The 21,865-nt window shown below is 42.4% G+C and overlaps 1 protein-coding gene across 1 annotated transcript; it reads left to right on the forward strand.

Moving 5' to 3' along the window:
* The first annotated feature begins 685 nt into the window (after window positions 1–685).
* On the forward strand, window positions 686–15,953 carry FDX1 (ferredoxin 1). The gene is made up of 4 exons (XM_066313041.1): window positions 686–955; window positions 5,859–5,983; window positions 9,056–9,185; window positions 12,953–15,953. The coding sequence occupies exons 1-4, from the start codon at window positions 777–779 to the stop codon at window positions 13,065–13,067; spliced, it is 549 nt and encodes a 182-aa protein (XP_066169138.1). The 5' UTR covers window positions 686–776; the 3' UTR covers window positions 13,068–15,953.
* Window positions 15,954–21,865: the final 5,912 nt, after the last annotated feature.

Consider the following 21,865-nt stretch of genomic DNA (forward strand, 5'->3'; position numbering starts at 1 on the left):
GTAGAACGAAGGGTATCTGCATAACCATCTGATCAAAACTACAGAGACAAGTTAAGCCTGCATGTGCAGTCTGTGATTGCTCAGGAAATTTCAAAATTTCTTGTGGCGCATACTGGTATTTGAGCCATGCCCCATGAGTGTTCACCCCTTGCTAGACCCTCTGACAGCGGCACTGCTGTCCATTTGATGACGCTTGTGTTTTAGAGGTTGGATCTCTGTCGTAAGAAACAATTATGAGGAACTGGGAATTTCCCCATGGTCCTGCCTGGACAGTATAGGCGGACGGCTCAGACTCCATAGCTGCCAGCTCCACATTATTTAATAAGCTATTTCAAGGGTGTTCGAAGGGGCATCGACCACTTGCCCAGCCTGGAGCTGGAGCCCACTCCCTCACGGGCTAGGCCTCTCAAAGGGCCATTTGGGAAGCAGTGACGACCCTCTGGGTGACTCCTCCACGGCGCTGTGACAAGAAGTCCCCGGCGGGCGCAGCCGGGCAGAGGGACAGCTGTGCTCCATGACTCGGCTCTCCGGGAGTCGCCGGGCGCTGGGCGCGGGCCGGCAGCTCGAGGGCACCTGAGGGCAGCGGGGGCGGCCCTCGCGCCGGCCCCGCCCCCCGCGCGCTGCCGCGCACTTTGCGTAACCCCGCGGTCACGCCGGCGGGGGTGGGCCGCGCGCTGCGTAAACGGCTCCGGGAATCGCCGCCGCGCGCGCCGCAGGCGTAAGCGGCGGGACTTTGCCCCCGCCCCGCCGAGCCCCAGCGCTCCCGTCCCGCCGCCATGGCCGCCATGGCCGCCCCGGGGCCGGCGCGGCTCCTCCGGGCCGCCGCCGCTTCCTCCCGCCGCTGGCTCTTCTCCTCCACCTCGCCGGCGGCCGGGCCGAGGCCGGGCTGCGGCGGCGCTGCCGCTGCCGGGAGGGCAGCGCGGCCGTTCAGCCTCTCTGCCCGGGCGGTGCTCAGGTAAGGGGGTCACGGCCGTGAGGCGCCGGGCGGGCTCCCGGGGCGGCGGCCCGGAGGAGCGGGACGGGGCTGGATCTCGGCGCTGCGGGCAGCCGGGGCCAGCGGCTGCCTGTGGCCCGGGCCGCCCGAGCCGGGCTGGCGGGGGACGACCTTCCCGCGGTGCCCCTGACGGGCCCGGCCCCGTCCGCCCTTCCCGGCTCTCGGCGGTGCCCCAGGCGCTCGGGGGCCCTGCAGCCAGCTGTGCCCCGCCGGGCCGCGCCGGCAGTGCGGGCTGGCTCGGGCCGGGCTCAGGGTCGGTGTGACCTGGAACCCTGTTGGCATGGCTTGTAACGCTGTGGAGCGCTAAACCAGCGTTCCAGGTGCTCAGACTGGTCTTCTAAGAGGTTATGACCTTACTGAAGTTGCAATTGTTTTTCTTGTTTTCTGTTGTTTGATTTGGGTTTTTTTTCGTGAAAGTTTGGCTGGACTTGTGGTAGAAGTACAGCACACATCAGAGAGATCCTAATAATTAAAGCGTGTTCTGCCTTTGGTATAGTTTTTCTGTACTGAAGAGCACTTTAGCATCTTTCTTCATGGAAAAACTGGACGTGACACTTAGTACCATGATTTAGTTGACATGGTCATTCTTGGTAATAGCTTGGACTTGATGATCTCAGAGGTCTTTTCCAACCTAATTGATTCTGTGGTCCGATCTGAATGTGTAGGGCTCCTCCTCTCCTCACCAATATGTATGAGTCGGTATTTCAGAATGCATTACGTCTGTGGGCATTTAATATTACACAGTCAACAGCTGTAGTTTTGATGCTTATTACAGGTAGTCACAGATTGTTTATGCACAGCCCTCTGCCTTGTGGTTTGTGTATTCCAAGATAGGTCAGAGTCCACAGCTAACTTCCAGTATTTAAAATGCCGAAGTTTTAAAAGCCTGATATTCTTGGTTGCCAGAGAAGTTTCTTAGACTTGGAACAGGACCCACAATCAGCAGCCCATCCGGGGTGTAGCCTGGCCTGTTTCCAGAAGATTGGGTTAGTGCCCTCAACATCAAAGCTGTCTCAAATAGTTTCCTTTTAAACTCTCCTGTAGGTGATCTTTGACTTTGTTCCAGTAGATACTTTTAATATGGAGAGACTTAACTTTTCTAGCCTAGGACTCCCATATGAGATGAGTAAGTTGTGAGGTCAGATCTCTTCCCTGAAGGGTCCTGCTGGTAATCAGTTGATTTTAAGGTCCGTGATTTGCAGTTTTAAGTTCAAAAAATAAAGATGTGATGTATTGAGTTTTTTAAAAGGTATTAAAATAATTGAAAAGAGAATCCTGTAAAGGGAAAGCATTTCCTTACCTAATAGTAACGTAAGACCTGTAATCCCCTCATGTCTTTCACAAACAGGCTGAATGCAGAATGGAATTTATTTACATTCCTTTTGGAAGTACACCAGCAAAAAAGCTTATGCAAACAAGTGTTTCCAATATTGTTTATACACTGGATGTCGTAACCTGGCTGAGCGAGTTGGGAGAAAAGGAGAATTCTTGTGTATTACTATTCTCTCAATTTATGCATAAGTAACTTTCTCTGGGCATCATATTTGAGACCCAGTTCCTGACCTTTATATAATCAGCCAGTGTTATTTAATTTAAAAGATACATAATTATTTATGTATGTAAAATTAGCTGTATTTGTGTCTAGAGGGTGAAGACCTCACTATACAAAATATTACCTGAGGTGATTCCTGTGAGCAGAGGTTTCCAAACGTTTCAGTGGAGCATCAGACACTGTTTTCATTTCCATTTCATTCTTTCTCTTGTTCCTTTTTTATCCTTTATCCTTTCTTTTCATTCCCATTTCCTCCTTTCTCTTGTTCCTTTTTTATCCTTTATCCTTTCTTTTCATTTCATGGTGAACACTAGTTATTTCAGAATTCTTTTATACCAGTCTGGTTATCTCTACAATGTTTTTGGTGCACAGCATAATAATTGCATGCTTTAAGGATTAGTTACACTTCTGAAAGTATTTTCACTGAGTAAAGCACCAGAGGTTTTTTTCTTTTAAATATTTTAGCTAAGTGAAGAGTGATAGAAGGTGGCAATAACAAAAAAAAAAAAATAGATCTACTGGAAGACTTAAGAAGGCTGTATCTAACTTCACACAAATAAATAAATTTTAGTTTCAGTTATAAATCAGGGTGGATTAGGTCCTGTCAAAAGATTGATCACTGTGCCAGTTTTTAACCAAAGTCGGTGACCTGAGGGTGGTGCTTCCATCTGTCCCTTTGCTGCTGCCACAGCACGAGGCACACGCAGCCACAGTGCAGGTCCTCAGCTGGCTGAAGCCAATGGCAGATTGGCCTTGCTGACAAGGGGATCCCGCTGCTGCTTCCTTGTTTTTCTTGTAGGCAGTGGCTTTTTGTTCAGTTTTGCTTTCTGGGTCCAGTTGTTTTGTGGTTGGTTTTCATCCACGTTAGCAAAAGGAGTTGGCTCGTGGTAATACTGGTGTGAGGGTGATGGCAGGGTGATTTCGAGTGGAGATCACCCAAACCCACATTTTTATACTGTAAAGAGATTTAATCTGATCATGAAACCCAGATTGTGTCATCACAGCATAAAGTTGCAGTAATACAGCCATTCTAAACTGGTGTAAATTTCATCTCAGGGTCTGGTCTGCCTCTGCTGGTTCTGACATCTGTGGGGTAATTGACCTTGGCTTTCAGCCAGTGCATTCCCACACTGAGGTTACTACAGGACAGTGTGAGGCTGGAGAGACAAGGAACAAAGGAGCGGGGGCAGGACTGTTCCTCACGTGGAACTGTGGTTTTATCAGATCCAAGTGTAACCACGGGTGAAGACAGTTTCAAGTGTGAAAACTTGGAGGGAGTTGACTTGTCATTTACTTATCGTTTTGTTCCAGGGATCTAATGGATGCCCAGACTTCTTACTGTTTGGTCCCTGGTACTTGTGAATGCCTAATCTTATAATAAAGAGTATGTTCAGGATATTGGAATAAATATTTGGTACTTGTTGTGTCTATCCCTTTGGCAGAGCAATCCCAGAAGTGCAAGTACCTACTGCACTGTGTCTCCTGTCGGCGTTGCTTTTGTCACAGTGACAGAAATATTTCAGCAAAGGAGAATGTACTTTGAGCTCGGGAAGGGCTTTTTGAGTTTAGCATTTCACTGTCAGACGTTACCTTGGGCTCTCAGAATGTGAATCTGTACCTTTCCAGAGGCAGCCTAAACCCATCAGTCTTAAGCTCCCAGAGGAGGTGGTGAATTTTGTGCTAGTTTATCTAGGTGGGTGCTTGTTTCCTTGGTTCTGCTGTGGGAGGTGTTAACATAGCCGAGGAGCAAAATGAAAAGCAGAGTAGTTTCTTCAACTCCCACAAAATGGTTTGCTGGTGGTCCTTGGATATCACAGGTGACTGTGCAACATAAATCGTATTTTGTAAAGATATATCTTTACAGTTTCTGGTTTTTTTTTAATGGAACATGCTTCAGTTGCATTTTGCAGGTCAGCAAGGTCAACCCTTCATTAACAAGGGTTAGTTTTGAAATGAATTTATAGTTAATAGGGGCTTGTGGCTGCTTTCTGGAGAGTGGACTGAGGGATGATAGGGAAAGAATTGAACATGACGTAATGAATCACGGAGCACACTGGTGCCAGTGGAACTTGATTTGTGCCAGGTGTATGAAGTCTATAGCAACAAACATTTGTTGTTGTTTCATAACAAGCCAGGACTCAGATGGCTGAAAACACATTCTTTTACAGCCAGTTACAAAAATAATTTGTTCACTGATTTTTCAGCATGGCCACTTTCAAGTTTTTTCTTTAATATTCCGATGTACAGGTTAGAGGTTTCCAATTTTCAAATGTGCATATTTTTCATATGTCATAAATCACTCAAGGCCCCCAGTTACGAAGAAGAGTATGGGTAATATAAACCATGTGGTTCTTAAACATGGATTTCACATGGAAACATAGATTTTTGAATTAGCTTTTTAGTTGTTCTTTTTTTACCTGTCATCTCTTGGCAGATTTCTTCACTGTCCATGCAGCAAGTTTTTGTTTTGCTCACTTACTGCAGGAAAGAAAATGGTCTGTTTAAAATTGAGCATACTGTGTTTTATTAGTATATTTAAAGTTCTCCTTTAATTTGCATGTGAAATAAAATAATACAGATTGAAGAAACATTTTTAAACATTAAAAGCTTTAGTCCTAAGACATTTCTGTGCAGACTGAAAGTGAATTTTTTCTTAAATAAGCAATTGTCTGAAAAAAAATACTTTTTTTTCCCTGATACCAGTGTAGAAATTTTGTACTTCACTGGAATTAGTATTTACAAGATTAACTCCTCAGAGAATCTGTGCCTGAAAATAGCAGAATACTGTTGGAGAATTTCCAATTGTTGGAGGAGAGAAGAATTAAATTTTGGAATGAATAAAGTAAAATACCTAAAACTCTTAAGCAGAAATGGGAAAATTTAGAATTTATCCTAAATTATAATTATAAGAACAACAAAAATAAAATTCATAAATCCAAAACTAGAGTTCACAGAGAGGTGGAGGGATCAACATTTAAAATAAGCTCCTCTATTTGTTAAAAATACAAGCATTGTGTCTAAAATAAACTGACTGTCTTTAGGGAAAGGCAAAACATCTGGATGCCATGTAGCTTATAGTGACAAAACAGGCACCAAGGGTTCTTCTTCTCATTTTTCATGGTCTTTGTTCAATGTAGAGCTGTAAAAGCCTGTACCTGTTACAGCTTTTAACAGCCAATAACTTAAATTTCTCTTTTCTTGGAGTTGATAGTAGTAGTATCAACTATTATTTTTGTATTATTCAATCAATTCTAAAGCACTAATAAAAAATTCTAGAATTCTTTAATTGTGTTGTATCATTTTCGTTTTCAGCTCAGAAGATAAAATAACTGTTCACTTCATAAACCGCGACGGTGACAAACTGACAGCCAAGGGAAAACCTGGGGATTCACTGCTGGATGTTGTTGTTGACAATAATCTAGACATAGATGGTTTTGGTAAGTAGATTCACTGAATATTTTATTCAGTGTCTAGAACTTGTGTTCTTCTTTATGCATAAATATTTATGGTACCATTTAGACTGGAAAAGATCATTAAGATCATTGAGCCCAACTGTAAATGAATATTTTATATATAAAACCTAACTATACTTGCCTGGGATTTTCTCCCCTTTTTTTCCTCCTGCATAGAATATTTTAGTTCAAGTTTTAAAAAAATACTTGGGGTGATTATTAAGTTGAGTATTAGAGAGGGGTATATGCACAGAGTGTTGTCAAAGTGGAGTATGAAACATGCTGCCTGCAGACCTCTTCTGAGCTGAAAGGTTCTGTTCTGGAGGCAGCATGGAACTGGTGTGTTTCTAACAGTGTCTGGTTACTTCCGTAGTGCCAGACTATCTCAATTTATTTTCAGGCTTTTTGTAGCACCATATCTATGGCAGAGGAGTACAAAGGGGAAGAAACAACCAAGTCCATGTCAGTTAGAAGGGAAGAGCAGAGAGTGTTCTTATTACACCACTGGGGTAAAGGAGACCTTGTGAAATTCTAACTTAGTACTAGTTCAGTTTAAAATCAAAACAAGAGGAAGTTAAAACTTCTGTCTGTTTTCTTCAAACTTTTGCACTTTCCATAGTTAGAATCATAGATGGTTTGGGTTGAAAGGGACCTTGAAGATCATTCAATTCCAAATCCTCCTGCCATGGGCATCTTCCACCAGCCCTCATTGCTCAAAACACTAGAACACATTGCTCAAAGGTATTAGGTAATTGCAATTAAATACCTTGGGAAGGTATTTATATGAACATGAGCTGAAAAATTAATAGAACTAAAGCAGAAAGTGGTAATACAAGTTTCAGAACTGAATGCATGACGTGAAGCAGTTGGTGAAAAAAAGGAGGCAGCAGAGTATTGTAGCACAGCTTGAAATTTGATGTGTGTTTTAGTTAAGCGCAAATAAATTTTACTGATAGTAATAAATTTTTTATAAGATTTAAAATCTTAATATCTGAGACATCTTTTATGTCTAGAGTTGCTTATATCTGGGGAAGAAAAGTTGTCTCAAAAACTTGTAATGCAACTAGCTTTATGTATCACTTATTAAATGACTCATTTAGGCTTATGGCTGGTCTGCTTGTATTGTACAGGAAGTGTTCTCTGTGTCAATATCAGCTGTGTTAAAGCATTGTGGTAAAGGGGGAAAAAGCAATGCTGTCAATGAACGGAAGCAAAACTGAAAATTTGGGATACTCTTACAGACTTTAATTATAATATGTGCTAGTCCCATTTCAGTAACCACTTGCTATTGAAATATCATACTAGGGCAGAGAAATAATGTAGTAAAAATGTATGTTCTGTGTTAAGGAATAAAGTAATGAGAGAAAAGTAAAAAGTAAATCCTGCTTATTTGCTTCTATCACTAGGGGGCATCCCATATGCATTAACAATAATAGAAGTATCTTTGTGTGAAGGTTACAGATCTATTGAATGTTTCAGCTGCACACAATTTCTTTGTTATTGCCAGTTTTTCACTTTGTAGAAAGAAGTTCCGCTGTTCAAGGACACTGGTCAGTGTTCTTTCCTTCCCCCCTCACCCTTCCCTCACTTCCCCATCATTAATGATCTTTAAGCTGCTGATGTGATGAATTTTATGTTTGGCACTTTAATTAAACTCTGCTTTTTCATGAGTATTTGAAGACATGATATGATTTAAAAATCAAATGTTGTGGTCACTTTGAATATATGTTTTTGGTACCATAGCAGCATGGTGCTTTCTGTGTGGTTCTCATGGTCTAATGATGAGTTCCACTATTTCATTTCATAGCAGTGGTTATACATACAGTCTTGCTTCCCTTATTTCCAAAGGATTGCAAAGGTGATGTGGCCACAGTATTTTTGGTTCTGCTCTCCCTAGAAATAAGCAAATAAGTGAAGATTGGTTAATGTGTTATCTGATTCTCTTCTATCAAATTAAATCAGAGCCTGAGGTTTATAATCTCCACAGTATTCAGCTTTCCCCTGTAGTCCTGGTTCCATGCCTGAGGGTTTTCTGAAATTCTTTTCCCAGGGAATTTTCTGTAAGCAGCAGAGATGTTTTTTGTAACTGTAACTTGGTTATTCATTCCTTTTCCTAGGAGGGACTTCTTGATGTCCCTCTGGTCTGATCAATGTGATTGAAGAGGTTTGTCTTTGTTTCACCAATCAAATTGGTTCTGTGTAAAATAGTATAAAAGAGAAACATTACCCAAGAACAGCAGAGTTGTTTTCAGCCTTCAGAATCTCAAAGTCTGTGTCATTGTAGTGTAAAACAGCATCATTCACCCTCTTCCTGAAGTTGCATATTTCTTTTTGAACATTGGGGAGAACTTGGTGCCAGCCCAAGACACAGCCCAATACAGTGACAGAGACAAATTTGTTTGAGTTCAAATTTTTACTGTGCTGTGGTGACCCAATTTCTGTAGCAGGTGGGTGGTCGTTGGTGCTCGTGCTGCTCTGCCCCAACAACTTGATGTTAGGTCCTTGACTCATACTGGAACATCTGTTAATCCATGTAGGCAATCTCTTTCTAGCCTGACTACCTTTGTTGCTGTGAATTACTCTTCTGTTGAGTGAGAAGTAAGTATAAAATCCCTCCTCCCTATACTTCTGAGGAATTTCTTCTGTGTAGCAGGTGTCTGCTGTTGCACTTCTAGAGAAAACCTTCTCAAAACTGTGGGAAAGAGAGATAAGAAGGATCAGCATTGGAAATAAACAAAGTAGTGTTGATTGACAGCATTGTCTGCTTCTGTATTCTGATAGTCGAAAGTTATTCTTTCTTTAAATGGTGGAAAGGAAATTAGGTATTTTAACTAATTACTTAGCATTTAAGTAAATCTTAGTGCTGTAGTAACTGTAGAAATACTCTGATTTTTCAACTGTTCATAGTAGGTATATGAATGTGGGAGTATACAGAACATTAATTTTGCTAATCAGCGAAGGCTTCCTGTATGAAACAAACACATATAGAATTTTATCTGAAATTCAGCTGCAATTTGAAACTTGGATTTTCTATTATCTTGATTTATTTTTCTTCAGGTGCATGTGAAGGAACACTAGCCTGTTCAACTTGTCATTTAATATTTGAAGACCACATATTTGAGAAACTAGATGCAATTACTGATGAAGAGATGGACATGCTGGACCTGGCATATGGCCTCACAGAAACGTAAGGCAACATGACGCTTCCCTACATTACTTCCCCAAAGAACGGGAAGAAAATTTTGCAGATGGGGCAGTCCAGTATTCTTGGAGCACCTTAATCAGCTTTTAATGAATAGCTGGATTCTGTTAGACAAATGGGACTGCCAAGTTTAAATGTTGTCTGAATTAGTATTAAAAAGATGTCAGTATTGTTTTTGTGACTGAAAAGTGTCAGTTGCCAGTACTTTGTCTTCAGAGGGGTCTGGTGCAGAAATGTTAACACTAAAGTATGAGTGGAAACCCAGTTCCTTCCACAAAAGCTCTGCCACTGCTGTCCTGTGTGTAGATTTTCTTATTCTTGTTTCTCTTCCCTTCTGTTTTTTCTCCCTTGTTATCTGTAGCTAGTTAATGTATTTTATGAATGTGTTTATGTCAGTATTTTAGTTTTGGTCAGATCTTCTTTTCACAGAGTCACAGAAGGGTTGAGGTTGGAGGGGACCTCTTGAGGTCAACTGGTCCAACTCCCTGCTCAAGCAGGACCACCTAGATCTGATGTCCAGCATCATGTCCAGACAGCTTTTGAATATGTCCCAGGACTGAGACTCCACCTTCTCCAGCCTCCCTGGTATTTATGTGCATTGCTAAGATCCTTTCTCCAAGCCTTCTCTAGGACAAACAGCATAGAGATACGTCAGCGTACGTACTTGTTATGCTTTGGCTCATATCACGGTGCTCCTTGTGCACATAAACCAGATTCCCTTTTGGGAGAAGCTGATCCTGAAGTGTTCTCTGTCTGCTGATAGGCATTAGATTAGATTAATGGTACTCTAAGGTAAACCTCTCTTCTGCATCACTCCCACCATCACACGTCTTCTAGTTAGAGTATTAACCCCCATCAAAGGCCTGTTCCTGGTGGGCTGTTGTACTTGCTGGTGCACAAGTAGCCTTTATCACAGGACGTGCCCACGTGAACAGCAGGCAGCTGTGCCTTGGGAGGTTTCATAAGCCCTTTCCTTCCTGTTTCAACAGAACTGCTTGAAGTTTTGGGGCAATATTTCCAATTGTGTCAGAGGCTTTATACCTGGTCTGTGTAGCATGGAGTTTGTCTCTGTAAAGAAGTACTCTGAATTCACTTGTCTATCTCCTTATATCAGTAAAAGGAGTCCTATGCTCATAATTTCTACATGACAATATGCTTTCTCACTTCAGCCAAATCTGAACATTTATGGGAGGTTGGAAGGCAAAGAAGTCAAGCTGTGAGATACTTGCAGTTTCTTTTGTTTTATCATTTTTCCCATCTCACAAAAACCCATTTTCAATTTTGAAAAAAAAACCCCATAGGCCTAGTGAGTGTACTGCCTACCATAATAAAGAATAACTTCAGGGTTCAGGGCCAAAATACTTCCTGAACAGCTCTGGAGGCTTGTGATCTAATAAAAACCTTTTTCCTTTGTCTACCTTTTAAGTAAAGGTTTAAAGCAAGGAGATTTTACTGAAGAACTGGAAAACACTTGGAAGCCAGAGCTCTCTGTTTAAATGTCTATTTTCCCTATAAGTTCTTCGTACCAAATTAATCTTTACACTCTCTGAAGGTGTTTGGTACTTCTATTAGGTTTTCCTAGCATCATACATTCTTCCTATGGCCAGGGACCTTCCATTTGTGTGAGAGTATGACTCCTCTGAAAGACAAAGCTTTAAGTGGCTGGTACTTGCTGCAGGTTACCTGGACTCCTGTGCTGATGTAAATTTGTGTAATGGAGATGCACTTCTGTGTTCTGTCATCAGTATAAGCATAGAAGCTTTTTCTTGTCAGTGATTGTATTTGGGAAAGTTTCAGCCAGCAACTGCCATGAAAGCTTGTGGTTTTTTAAATCAAGGATTAATTATGTTAAAATAAAATTGTTGTGATTAACTACAAAACAGTAGAAAGTATAAGATGGGGGAGTGCAAGCCCTGGCAAGTTAAAATAAGGATACCAAAGAAAACAATGAGAACAGATTGCAAGAAGTAGGCAAATATTTTTGGTTTTAACCTATCAGAAACAGGAAACTTCTACATGCAGAGAAATGAGTGATGAGGAAGGTGTAATGTAAAATAGAAAAAGATAACATAAAAGCAAATTTTCTTTTGCATTGTTATCTCTAGATGTTTTATGGGCTGTCCCTGTACTGGAGGGTTTCTTTGCAGAGGGTGGCATATTCTGTGATCTTCTTTCAAACCGATGTGTCCATAGAAGTGGTAATGCTGCAGATAAATAAACTGAGTGGTAAAAAATAGTAAAGGCCAGGTAGCATTCACCCAGGAGCTCTACAGGAATTCAATACGGCATTTCAGAACTGCTGTCTATAAGGCTTAATTAGTTGGTTTGAAACTGCTTCCACATCAAAGGAATGGGAAGTTGGGAACCCAGCTTTTAAAATGAGATTTAACATTTTAAAGTGAGATTCAGAACTGAAAAACACTGTTATGATTCTCTTGGCTATTGCTTTTTTTTATCCTATCTGCTGTGGGTAGGGAAAGAATTTAACAGAACCTTTATAGAGGGATGAAGCAGATATGAAAATTCTTCATTTAAGTCACTGAGATGAAGAAAGATCTTGCAGTTTGTGCTGTTGGCTTAAGTCTAGAAATTGTTCGCTAAATTTTGAGATGCAACAGCATAAGAGCAAAGGCTCTGTAAAGGCTAAGTAATTGGTTTAAAAAAATCTTTTAACAAGAAGTTTTAAGCTGCCTAGTAAGAGTATGTGATCAACAACTGGATGTAAGTGATTGGTGCTTGGTTTTAATTAGTGTGAGCATCCTCATGAAAGACTTAGGAAAATGCAGTGAGGAGTAAGGTTTGTTTACAGTGCTGTGGTAGTATCATCACCTGCCTGTGATAACACGTATGAAGATTTTATGCTCTTGAACAATAGGAAATCACATTTGGAGTTAAAAGGCAAATACAGATTAATGCATGTGGAAAGGTGGATAAGAGTGGGAACTTTAGATTCTTGAAACAGGTTTTCAGCTAGCTAGTGTCTTGCCAGGGACTGGTGCCATCCTTGCTGATGTCTTTAGTATTCTATATGAAATAACTGAGACATGGATGTTGAATTAAAGTTTATCTCAGCAATAAAAACAGCTTGTGATGTCTGCAGAGTTTTGTTGAGTTTTGTTGTGGTATTAAATCTTCTGGTTTTAATTGCTTGTTTGCAACACCTGGTTTTCTCATGCTGAATGATAGGTATAGAAATGAAGGATGACATCTCTGGTGCCTTGAGTGTTTTAGTCTTCTCCTTCCTATGTCTCTTGTCTTTTCAGTCTTACTTTACTGGCTTACACCCAATCTTGAGGTTTTTAGTTTGGGAACATTGACCTCTGGATGGAGGGACTAGGCTTTGCTTTTTCCAAGGCTTTCATTCACATTCATTGCCTTTATCTCTTCAGAGGTGCCAGATGTCCCTTGGGAGATGAATCATCACTCCCTGCACTGGACTGACCTGTTAGTGACCCACTGAAAAGGGAAGGGTCACCCATATTCTGCATTGTCTCAGTGAGCAGGAAGTGCTCAGCTGTGGGACTTTCCAGTGTGCTGAGCTCTGTTCTGGCCCTAAATCCTGGCTATTGCCACACAGAGCCTTGTGCTGATGCACGTGGTTCACTTCTGTGCTGGATTAAGGCCCTGCACTAGAGTGACTGTTCCTAGTTCATGGTCTGTTTGGGATGGCTGAGTGTTGGAGACCTAAGGGGGTAAATGCTGGTAGATTGTTGGTGGGCTAGAACTAACAATGATGTCCTGTTTCCCCACAGATCACGTTTAGGCTGCCAAATCTGCTTGAAGAAATCAATGAATGATATGACTGTTCGAGTACCAGAAGCTGTGGCTGATGCTAGACAATCAGTAGATATGAGTAAAAACTCCTAAAAGAAAATATCCTAGGGGGTTTTAAAGAAGCTTAATTATTTTTATAACTTATTTTTAAATGTGTAATTAAATATGGAAACTTACATAATTGTGAGTTATTTTATATGACTATCAATATTAGATCAATGCTATTTTAATTTTCTTTATAGAACCTCTTATATTTTTACGCTTAAAATGCAATAATACTTCTTATAAGAAATCATTGGATTATAAACATTAGCAAGTATATTACAGATTTCATATAACATTACTTTGCCAAAACATTTAATGACATTTAAAAACTGGATCAGTTGTACAGGACTTCTGAAACAAAATCTGAGCATTTCTAGGTGTCAGACCTGAATGTGTAAGAGAAAAGACTCTTGCATGGGGTCTTTTTTAAGTGTTGCCATTAAAGATGATATGCTCAGAGCTATTTAAAATTCTCAGTAAATATGATACTTCCTCAGCAAATAGTGGATTTTCAGGATAGGAATTTTCCAAACTTTGAAATCTTAATGAGATGTGGCGAATGTTGTCTTGTGAAAATACTGCTAAACTCATGAGTTGTAGGAGCTGTGTTATGGTTTAACCCAGCTAAATGCCACATAGCCATTCACTTGCACCCCACCACTGCCCACCTCCCTTCCAAATGGGATGGGGAGGTAGACTTTGTGAGGAAAGAAAAGGAACATTCATAGGCTGAGATAGAGAATGTTTAATAGGACAGAAACGGAAAGGAAAAAAACAGTAATAATGACAAATAAAATACATCAAACAAGTGAAGCACAACACAGTTCCCCACTGCCTAATGACCGATGCCCAGCCAGTTTCTGGGCAGTGACCCCTGGCCAACTTGAAAAGGCCTTGACTTAGTTGTTGCTAAGATGTGTTTTCATTAAAACACCAGTGTGTTATCAACATTATTTTGATTCTAAATCCAAAACAGCACTGAACCAGCTACTGGGAAGAAAATCAGCTCTCTCCCAGGTGAAACCAGGACAGGCTGATGCAGGATTTTGGCACCTGCAGCTTAACCCTGGCCCAGATCAGATGTCAGTAAACCTCAACAATATTTACATTTGACTACACCACAAATACTGGGATAGCCAGGACTTAGAAGAATGAGTCCTTGGAGCTGTGTGATGAGACACGTAACCAGTGGTATTACAATTTACCCATCACAAACTCTTTGAATATGGCCGTGTTGGGATTGAACAGGACAATGTTTGTCAACATCAGATTTGTTCTGAAATCCTAATCCCGTTTTTAGTTTTGAGTTTGTACAGGAGGCAGTCTGATGTTAGCTCAGGTGTTCAGCCTGAAGAGATCACTTGATTCTAGGCCTTGCTTGCAGGATCATTTCTGTAATGGTTGATGCAAAATGACCAAGTATTTGTTTCGTAAAATTGCCTAGGGTCCCCAGAAGGTACAGGGAAGCCCCTGTGGTGAGATGGTGTCTGCATTGGTGATGGAGCACTTTCAGTTGAATATTGTTTTAGTCTTTCTAAAGTAGCCCAAATAAAATAATGTTTCTAAGACTATTATTTTCTCCAACATTACGTAAGTACTTACGTGAACTGGTTATCACCAGTATTGTTAACTTTTGAGGGTTTTGGGCATTTATATATACATATATATATGAAAATATAAACCTTGTTTGTTTACATTTGAATGATCTAGTGCATTCATTAATGCTTTGTTTGAACTGATGACAATGACATCTGGACATCTTTTCTTGCATTATTATATATATATATGGGAGGGCAGAAAAATTATTTTTCCAGTGTCAGTTATTGGGATTATTTTGAGCATTGTAAAGAGGAAAAAAGTTCTTCTTTGTTACAAGGACTAATATTTTCTAGAACTGTATTTAAAATAGATATGGATCAGATTCTTTTATTTCCTCTCTTAGTTACCTCGTTTCCTTCTTTTACCTTTCAACTTTGTGCTAATGCAAGGTATACTAATTGTGGTGTGCTCAAAACTTAATCATGTAGGGATTTCAGAATACACTTCTGATGTCATCTGATTCAAACTAAGATTTCAGAATTAAAATTTCCAGGATTTATAAAGGGCAGAGAGAGAAAGGTCAGGGAGATGGGTGGGCATAAATTGAAGAAATGTTATGAAGATGCTGCTGTCTTCCTCTTCTTCTGCTGTTACTCTAACCATGACTGAGAGGCTGCCCTCACACTGTCAGATGTTAAGGTAAATCTCATTTTGTATTGCCTTTGTCCTGAGCTCATTTATATACAGTTATTACTATTAAATCTTGAGGCTTTGGATGTGTTGGTTTTTGGGTTTTTGTTGGTTTGTTTTTGTTTTTTTACATGAGACAGCTCATCGGTTTCCAAGAGAGGGAACTTGGGTCGTAACCAAATGTGTTGTGCATTTGTACATCAGAAAGAAATATGATGTTTCAGTATACCTGTGAGGTTTAGGGGTAGATGTTGATATTTACTGAGTTTTGGGCTCTTCTTGGGTTTGAGTTTATGTTGGTTTTTTTTTTCTTTCATTGGGTTATTTGGAATTTTTTTCATACAGCACCAGGTACTTCTTTGGGGAATCTTGAAGTGCTTAACACTGTGTTAAACAAATGTGGAACAGCTCCCAAGTGAGTTTTCTTTCTAAGCCAAGGTGGTTTTGTGTGTTTCCTGTGACAGCTTCTCATTACAAAGACTTTGACTCTCCTATAGTGTGCCTGTGGAATGAATTACTCAGCACAGCAAGGCAAAAAAGGACACTTCAAAGTTCATTTTGAATTCTAGAGGTATCCCACACTGCATGCAAATGGAAATCTCAGAACACAAAGGAACTGACTTGTCCCCAAAATGCACAGCTCAGAGATATTAGTCTATTGTCAAAATGATTTGCAAATAAATCTTATTTTTAACCTCTTTCTGACACCTTGTGTTTTATGGATCTTTCCTTCTTCTCTAAGCTAGTGAATGTATTTCTGGGTGAAAAATGGAACTCACCCATTAATGGTGCACTTTCAAATGTAAATATGAATTCTTGTACAGTGACACACAATTATAGCATCCAAATTAGTTGAATAGATGTTTACTTCCCTGTTCAAATAAAGATTATGGGTAATTTGCTTTCTAAAATAATTTCCTTTCTCTGTTAAAAGATGGGGTCAGTGGGTTTCTTCTGTCTCTCCCCTCTGAAAAACGAAGATCAAATCAAAATGGACTGTTTCCTTTGTGTTGTAAACTAAACCAGCATACTCAATCTGGTGCTGGCACAGACTTATTCTTTGCAGACAGGGGCAGAGTGGTGGGTTACACTGTCTTCTGTTGCTTGTGGGTAAAAAGGTCCTTTGGATTACATTGTGTTTGTGAGAAAGTCAGGCCAAAACCATCCCTCTGCCTTTTCAAGACTCTGGGGGAGTTTGTCTGTGGCTCTAGACTGTCCCTTCCCTCTACCACCCTAAACTGCAGTCAGGGCCAAGCCAGCATTCCCACCTCTGTGACATTTTGTGTATTTGTGTGGTTGCTGAAGGGGAAAGAAGGATCTGCCTTGCTGTCCTACACCACCACCTCTTGATGTGTCAAAAGTTCCCATGATCTGTACTGCAAGCTTTTGTGAGAGTTAAAAAGGCAAATGCCGTAGGCAGCTTGTCTTGGACAAAAACTAAATCTTGGAAGTTCATTTTAGTTGGCTATGGGGCACCAAAAGATTTAAGACAGCCATGTCCAAACCTAATTCACATCCCAGTTGTAGGCAAGCTGAAAAGGCCATGTCCAAAATAGCTGCAGGGACGAGGCAGTGCTTGCCCTGCTCACAGGTCCAGGCTAGAGTGTGGAGATTTCCTATAGCCCATGTTTTCCCCTTGCAAGGGAAAATGTGGTTTTAAAACAACAACAAAAACACACACACAAACACAACACCCCCCCCCAAAAAAAAACCAAACAAAAACCCCAAACAAACAAACAAAAAAACCCACAAACCAAAAAAACCCCGAACACCTTATTCCTTAGAAGAGGAGAAATAAATCTTTAAAGAAGGAGAGGAGATGCTCAAGTTGAGTCAGTGAGTTACCAAACAGCAGAAAACATTGGGAAGAGTGCAGCTGCTTGAGGTGATTGCTCCTGAAAAGCTGTGAGAGTGGGAATTTCCTGCATCCTGACGTGAGCTGTGGCTTTGTGGCTTCTCAGGGTGGGCGTGTAGATCCACGTTCTGCTGCGGGCTGCGGTGCCTCGGTGCTTTCTTTCATGTTCCACTGCCGGAGAGTGACAAGAGGCACGGTCCGTCCATCAGCAAACAGTCATTAAAGGCATAAACGATGGCATTAAAAGTAACCCTGGGATTTACTTTATAATCCACTGGCCACCACTTGCTTTTTATAGAGTTAAGCAGAGGTTTTTCATGTGAAGTAGTCCAAATTTCAAAATGTCTTTAAAAAGTCATTTCTAGCCGGCAGCGGCTTAGCGTTTGCAGCTTCAACTCTTCATCAAAAAGCTGTTGGTTTATTGCGCTCGGTCAAGCGTCTCTGGGGCTGCCCTTCACAGTTCTGGAAGTTCCTTTTACCCCAGCCCAGCCAGGAAAAAGCTATTCCGTGTATTTACACTGCCCCTGTGCTTTCATCTCGGGTCCAGTCGGCATCATGTTCTCTGCGCCTACCACCCCCTTCCATAGCGCGGTGCGAGAGATGAGAAGGTACAGAACGGGGTTTGAACAGACTCGGTGCCACCTTCTTTGGGTGCGCTCAGGTACAGCGGGGCCGTCCCGTTGGCGGCTCGTTCGGGAAGGTGTGTTGCAGACCTTCCTTCCGCTGATGCTGACCCCAGCCGGTAAATCCCTGCAGCACAGCGCTCCAGGGATTAAAACGGGCGTGGGCGCAGCGCGGCGTGCTGGAGCGGCCGTGTGGGGCAGCCCCTCTCGGGCAGCGCCCTCGCTGTGCCGCCCGTGCGCCGGTCCATGACAGCCAGGGGAACCTGGAAAAGCGCTATTGCCGCATCAGGCCCGGCTGCCCTGCCAGTGTGTGCCGGAGACACACAAATGCACGGACAGCCATCGGTCACACGCACACGGAACGCGTCGCCGGCCATCTGCCCCGAGAGCCACAGCCCCGCAGGCACCAACACCTTCGGCTGTGAGCCGCCGGGGAGCCCCTGCCAGTGCCCGTGGGACTGGTGGCTTCCCGTGACAATCCTGGGAGCAGCCCTGCCAGGGGCTCAGGCGGCTCTGGTGGGGACATGGGTTGTCACGGTGCGTCTGCTTCCATGTCTTGGTGGCAGTGATCGATCGATCACACAACCTAACACTACTCAGCGTGGGACATTTGTGCTCCTGGTTTCCCCAGCACTGCAGCAGGCAGCAGAGCATGTATGACACATGAGAAGTGGTAACAACCGGGGATGCTGGTGCCATGTTAAGTATCCTCTTCCAGATACTCCAGGGAAGTCTGCAAGCACCTGTGGCAGCTGTACCTGCTTGCAGCTATGGCTGATTTGGTTCTCCTCCTGCTGGCAGCAAACTGCCACTTGCAGCTGGTGGGCTGGAACCGCTGGGTTTGGAGAAGTCTGCTGTCTCACTGGAGGAAATACCAAGCAATAGATGGCATTCGTCCTTCAGGATGTGTTTGGTCAAAAATGCCTCTCCTTAAGGATCCAGTTTTGGATCAAACAAATATCCAGGTAAGTTGGATGTTCTTACTCCATCTGAGTGCATCTGACCAGACTCAGGGGCAGGTTAGCAGCTCATTCTCATTTTACTCTTCTTCGAGGAACAGCTCTGCCTTGCATAGGTAAGTTAGCGCTAGTTTTTGATGTGGTGAGTGCTCACAGGCTTTACTGGGAATAGCTTGGAAGAAGAAGGGCATTCCCCTCCTAGAAAACTCTGACTGGAGGGGAGAAAGAGAAGGAGACTGGACACAAGATTGCAGTGATGCAGCTGCAGCTTCTCAGATCCAGGAGAGAGGCAGATGCATCCCACCCAGGGAGCAAGCAATGGGTTTTGGCTGCAGATTAAAGGAGAAGGTGTCATTTCAGAGGAATGTTTAGCAACAGATGAAAATAGCTATAAAAGAAAACAAATGGTGTCATAGAGACAAGGAATATGGTGACTCAGAGCGATGGGGAAGCTTGTTCAGGCTGTGGTTCAGTTCCAGGGGCAGATGACTGTCAGGAGGGAGCACAGCAGGGGATGGCTGGAGCAGGAGAGTCTATGTTTCAGATTTTAGCACTTTTTGGGTTTTGTTTCTTCCAGCCGAATTGAGTTGTTATGATCATAACAGCCTTCAAATTTTCATCAGAAAATCAGGAAAAACATGTTTTGTCCTGGTATAGAGAAATAAAAGCAATCTATGTCCCTTGTCTTGAAGTTTCCTGCACTTCTGGGGCTGTCTGTCAAGGAGAAGGGCAGCAACAGGAGTCTCTGAGGCAGAGGTCTGGGGTGAAGAGCAGAGCTGCTTTGAGGGTGAGTGTTGTCCTAGTAGGGAAACTCAGGAAACTGGGATCTCCCTCTGCTGAATGATGTATACAGAAAATGTTCTTCCAGCTTGAACAGCCTGTGTCTGAGCACTGAGTGCAAGCTTCACATTAAAAATTGCCTTAATTGCATACCTCATCGCTGGTCTTTATTTTCTACTATTTTGCCTTTTATCAAATAGTTGGTTAAAAAGATTGGGAAAGACCTGGCTTCTGACTTGTTTTACATTTGGAGGTAAAAACGCCTAAAGGGGGGGACAAGACATCAGAGATCTTTACAGCAGCATACAGAAATGAAGGGGGAAAGCAAATTACTGGGGAACGGGAGTTAATTCTTAGAATAAAAGTACAGGATAGCCACCAGATACTTGCTGTGTTATTTCACTGTTTATACAACTGGTTAATTAGTGCTGCCAACTGCCCAGCACTGGGCTGCTCCTGGTTTACCATAAAACCACCGTATATAATACTTTTAATCCATTTCTACTTCCTTCGAGCTGAAGAGTCTCCATAATGGCTCTAATGACAGGAAATTTGTAACATTAACATTCCCCTGAGGGTCAGGTATCAGAAATTCTTACTCTCCGGCATAATTATTTCCCGAAATCTTTTAGCCAATGAGTAAACATTCAGTTCAGCTCGAGCTGCAGCGTAACCTGTGCAAGTGCAATTGACCCAGGGCCTGATGTACTGCCTGATGCAGGCACAGACAGCAGCTCATGTTTTCTGCAATGAGATGCTGTTTACCAGACCAATGGGGATTTTCTAGCCCTTCAAATCTGGAGTGCACTCAAAAATACACAAAAAGGTCCTTTTGCTATAAATTCATGGTCATCTTCAAGCCTGGATGGAGACCCATGTTATTTAAGGAGTTCATTCCTGTCTGAAAATTTGAGTGGATGCTGTTCTGACATCATGTGTGTATCTGTAAACACTTGACACAAATCCACTGAGGGAAGAAAAAGACCCTTTGCCAATCCTTGCTACTTGCTCCTCACCTCTCCAAAATAAACAGGGTGGTACGTTTTGGTTTAGCAAAAACATTTAAACAAATTGCGTTTGACACACATCACAGTAGTACTTCAAAACTGAAAACCACAATATTCCTTCCAGACCACACTGAATATTTTGAAATAAAAATAAACCACCTGGCCAGGCCCCACTGGTGCATGCAGTGAGCTCCCAAGCCCTCTCTTCTGTTACTTCCTACACTGCTTCTGCAGGAGATCCTGTGATTTATTGACTCTTTCCCTCCCACTCCATTGCCTGCAGCTTCTCATGACTTCCACACACTCAGAGGGTACATCTGTTAGGTTTTTCTTCTGCTCAATTTATGTCCTTTTTATGGTGTTCCTTTGTCAGAGAGACATCAGGCATGCTGCAAAACTTTTCTTTATACCACAGAAGTCAAGATTTGTGTCGAAAGCGAGCTCTGCTCATTTCAATGGTAATGAAATTCTTCAGCGTTTTCTTACTTTCCAGGTAAGAGAAATGTGATGCCTGGAATCCCAGTGGAGTAAACTGCTGGTAGAAGTAAAAGCTCTGCAGGAGCTGCCAGAGGAAACAGGGAAGGGGTGCAAGAGCAGCTCCTGGCTCCAGTGCCACATGACTGGCTTGTGTCCCCTGTTCCATGCCCAGGAGCTGCGGGAGGAACCCAGGATCTGACCCCAGCATGACGCTGCTGCACAGCTCAGCACTGGAGGAGCTGCCCAAGTGAGTTTGTGGAGCAGACATTCCCAGAGCCACGCAAAGCCAGGAAACCTCAGGTTTCTGCTGAGTGGCTTGTGCCGAAGCTCCTGCTGCGAGGTGCTGGAGCTGTGTTGGGTGGCTGAGCAGAGAGCAGGAGACAATTTCATTGGTGACTGCACAAAAAATTCCCGTCCAAACAGCTCCATCCGGCACCGTGGCCTCCGCAGCTGCCCCTGCCAGGCACGGCTCTACCTGCTAGTGCTGCTGAGAAACATGACCATCATTTCTTCTGAAAAGGTGGAGCACCAGAAATCTGGGACCAGCTTCTCCTTTTTTCTCCCAGGCTATCCATGGCTCTGATGCCATCTGTAAGGTGAAAGTGCTCTTTTTGTAATTTCATAGCCTTGGTAGTAGGGCTTTTGAAAAAGATCCCCTTTGCTGACAACTTCTCCAGGTCCCAGCTGGGAGCTTTTTGACTTCCAAACTGAATTTTGGGCTACAGTATTTTCACAATTACCATTTTTATTTTCTCTTGGAAAATGTAAATAAACTGCTGAATTTTTCTCATTCTTTTTTTCTATTTTTTTCCTTGGGAAAAATGTGTGGAATCTGAATATTTTTCTTTTTGTATTGCTCTTAAGACATTCTCTTCAATGAAGCAGTTAATTTAAAATGCATGTGCAGAAAATCAAT

Source organism: Sylvia atricapilla, chromosome 2, assembly GCF_009819655.1.
Source record: "Sylvia atricapilla isolate bSylAtr1 chromosome 2, bSylAtr1.pri, whole genome shotgun sequence".
NCBI classification, from domain to species: domain Eukaryota; kingdom Metazoa; phylum Chordata; class Aves; order Passeriformes; family Sylviidae; genus Sylvia; species Sylvia atricapilla.

Coding starts and splice junctions, on each gene's coding strand:
- FDX1 (XM_066313041.1), top strand. CDS start 777: ATGGCCGCCATGGCCGCCCCGGGGCCGGCGCGGCTCCTCCGGGCCGCC. Junction 5,984..9,055: donor TCTAGACATAGATGGTTTTG/GTAAGTAGATTC, acceptor ATTTTTCTTCAG/GTGCATGTGAAGGAACACTA. Junction 9,186..12,952: donor GCATATGGCCTCACAGAAAC/GTAAGGCAACAT, acceptor GTTTCCCCACAG/ATCACGTTTAGGCTGCCAAA.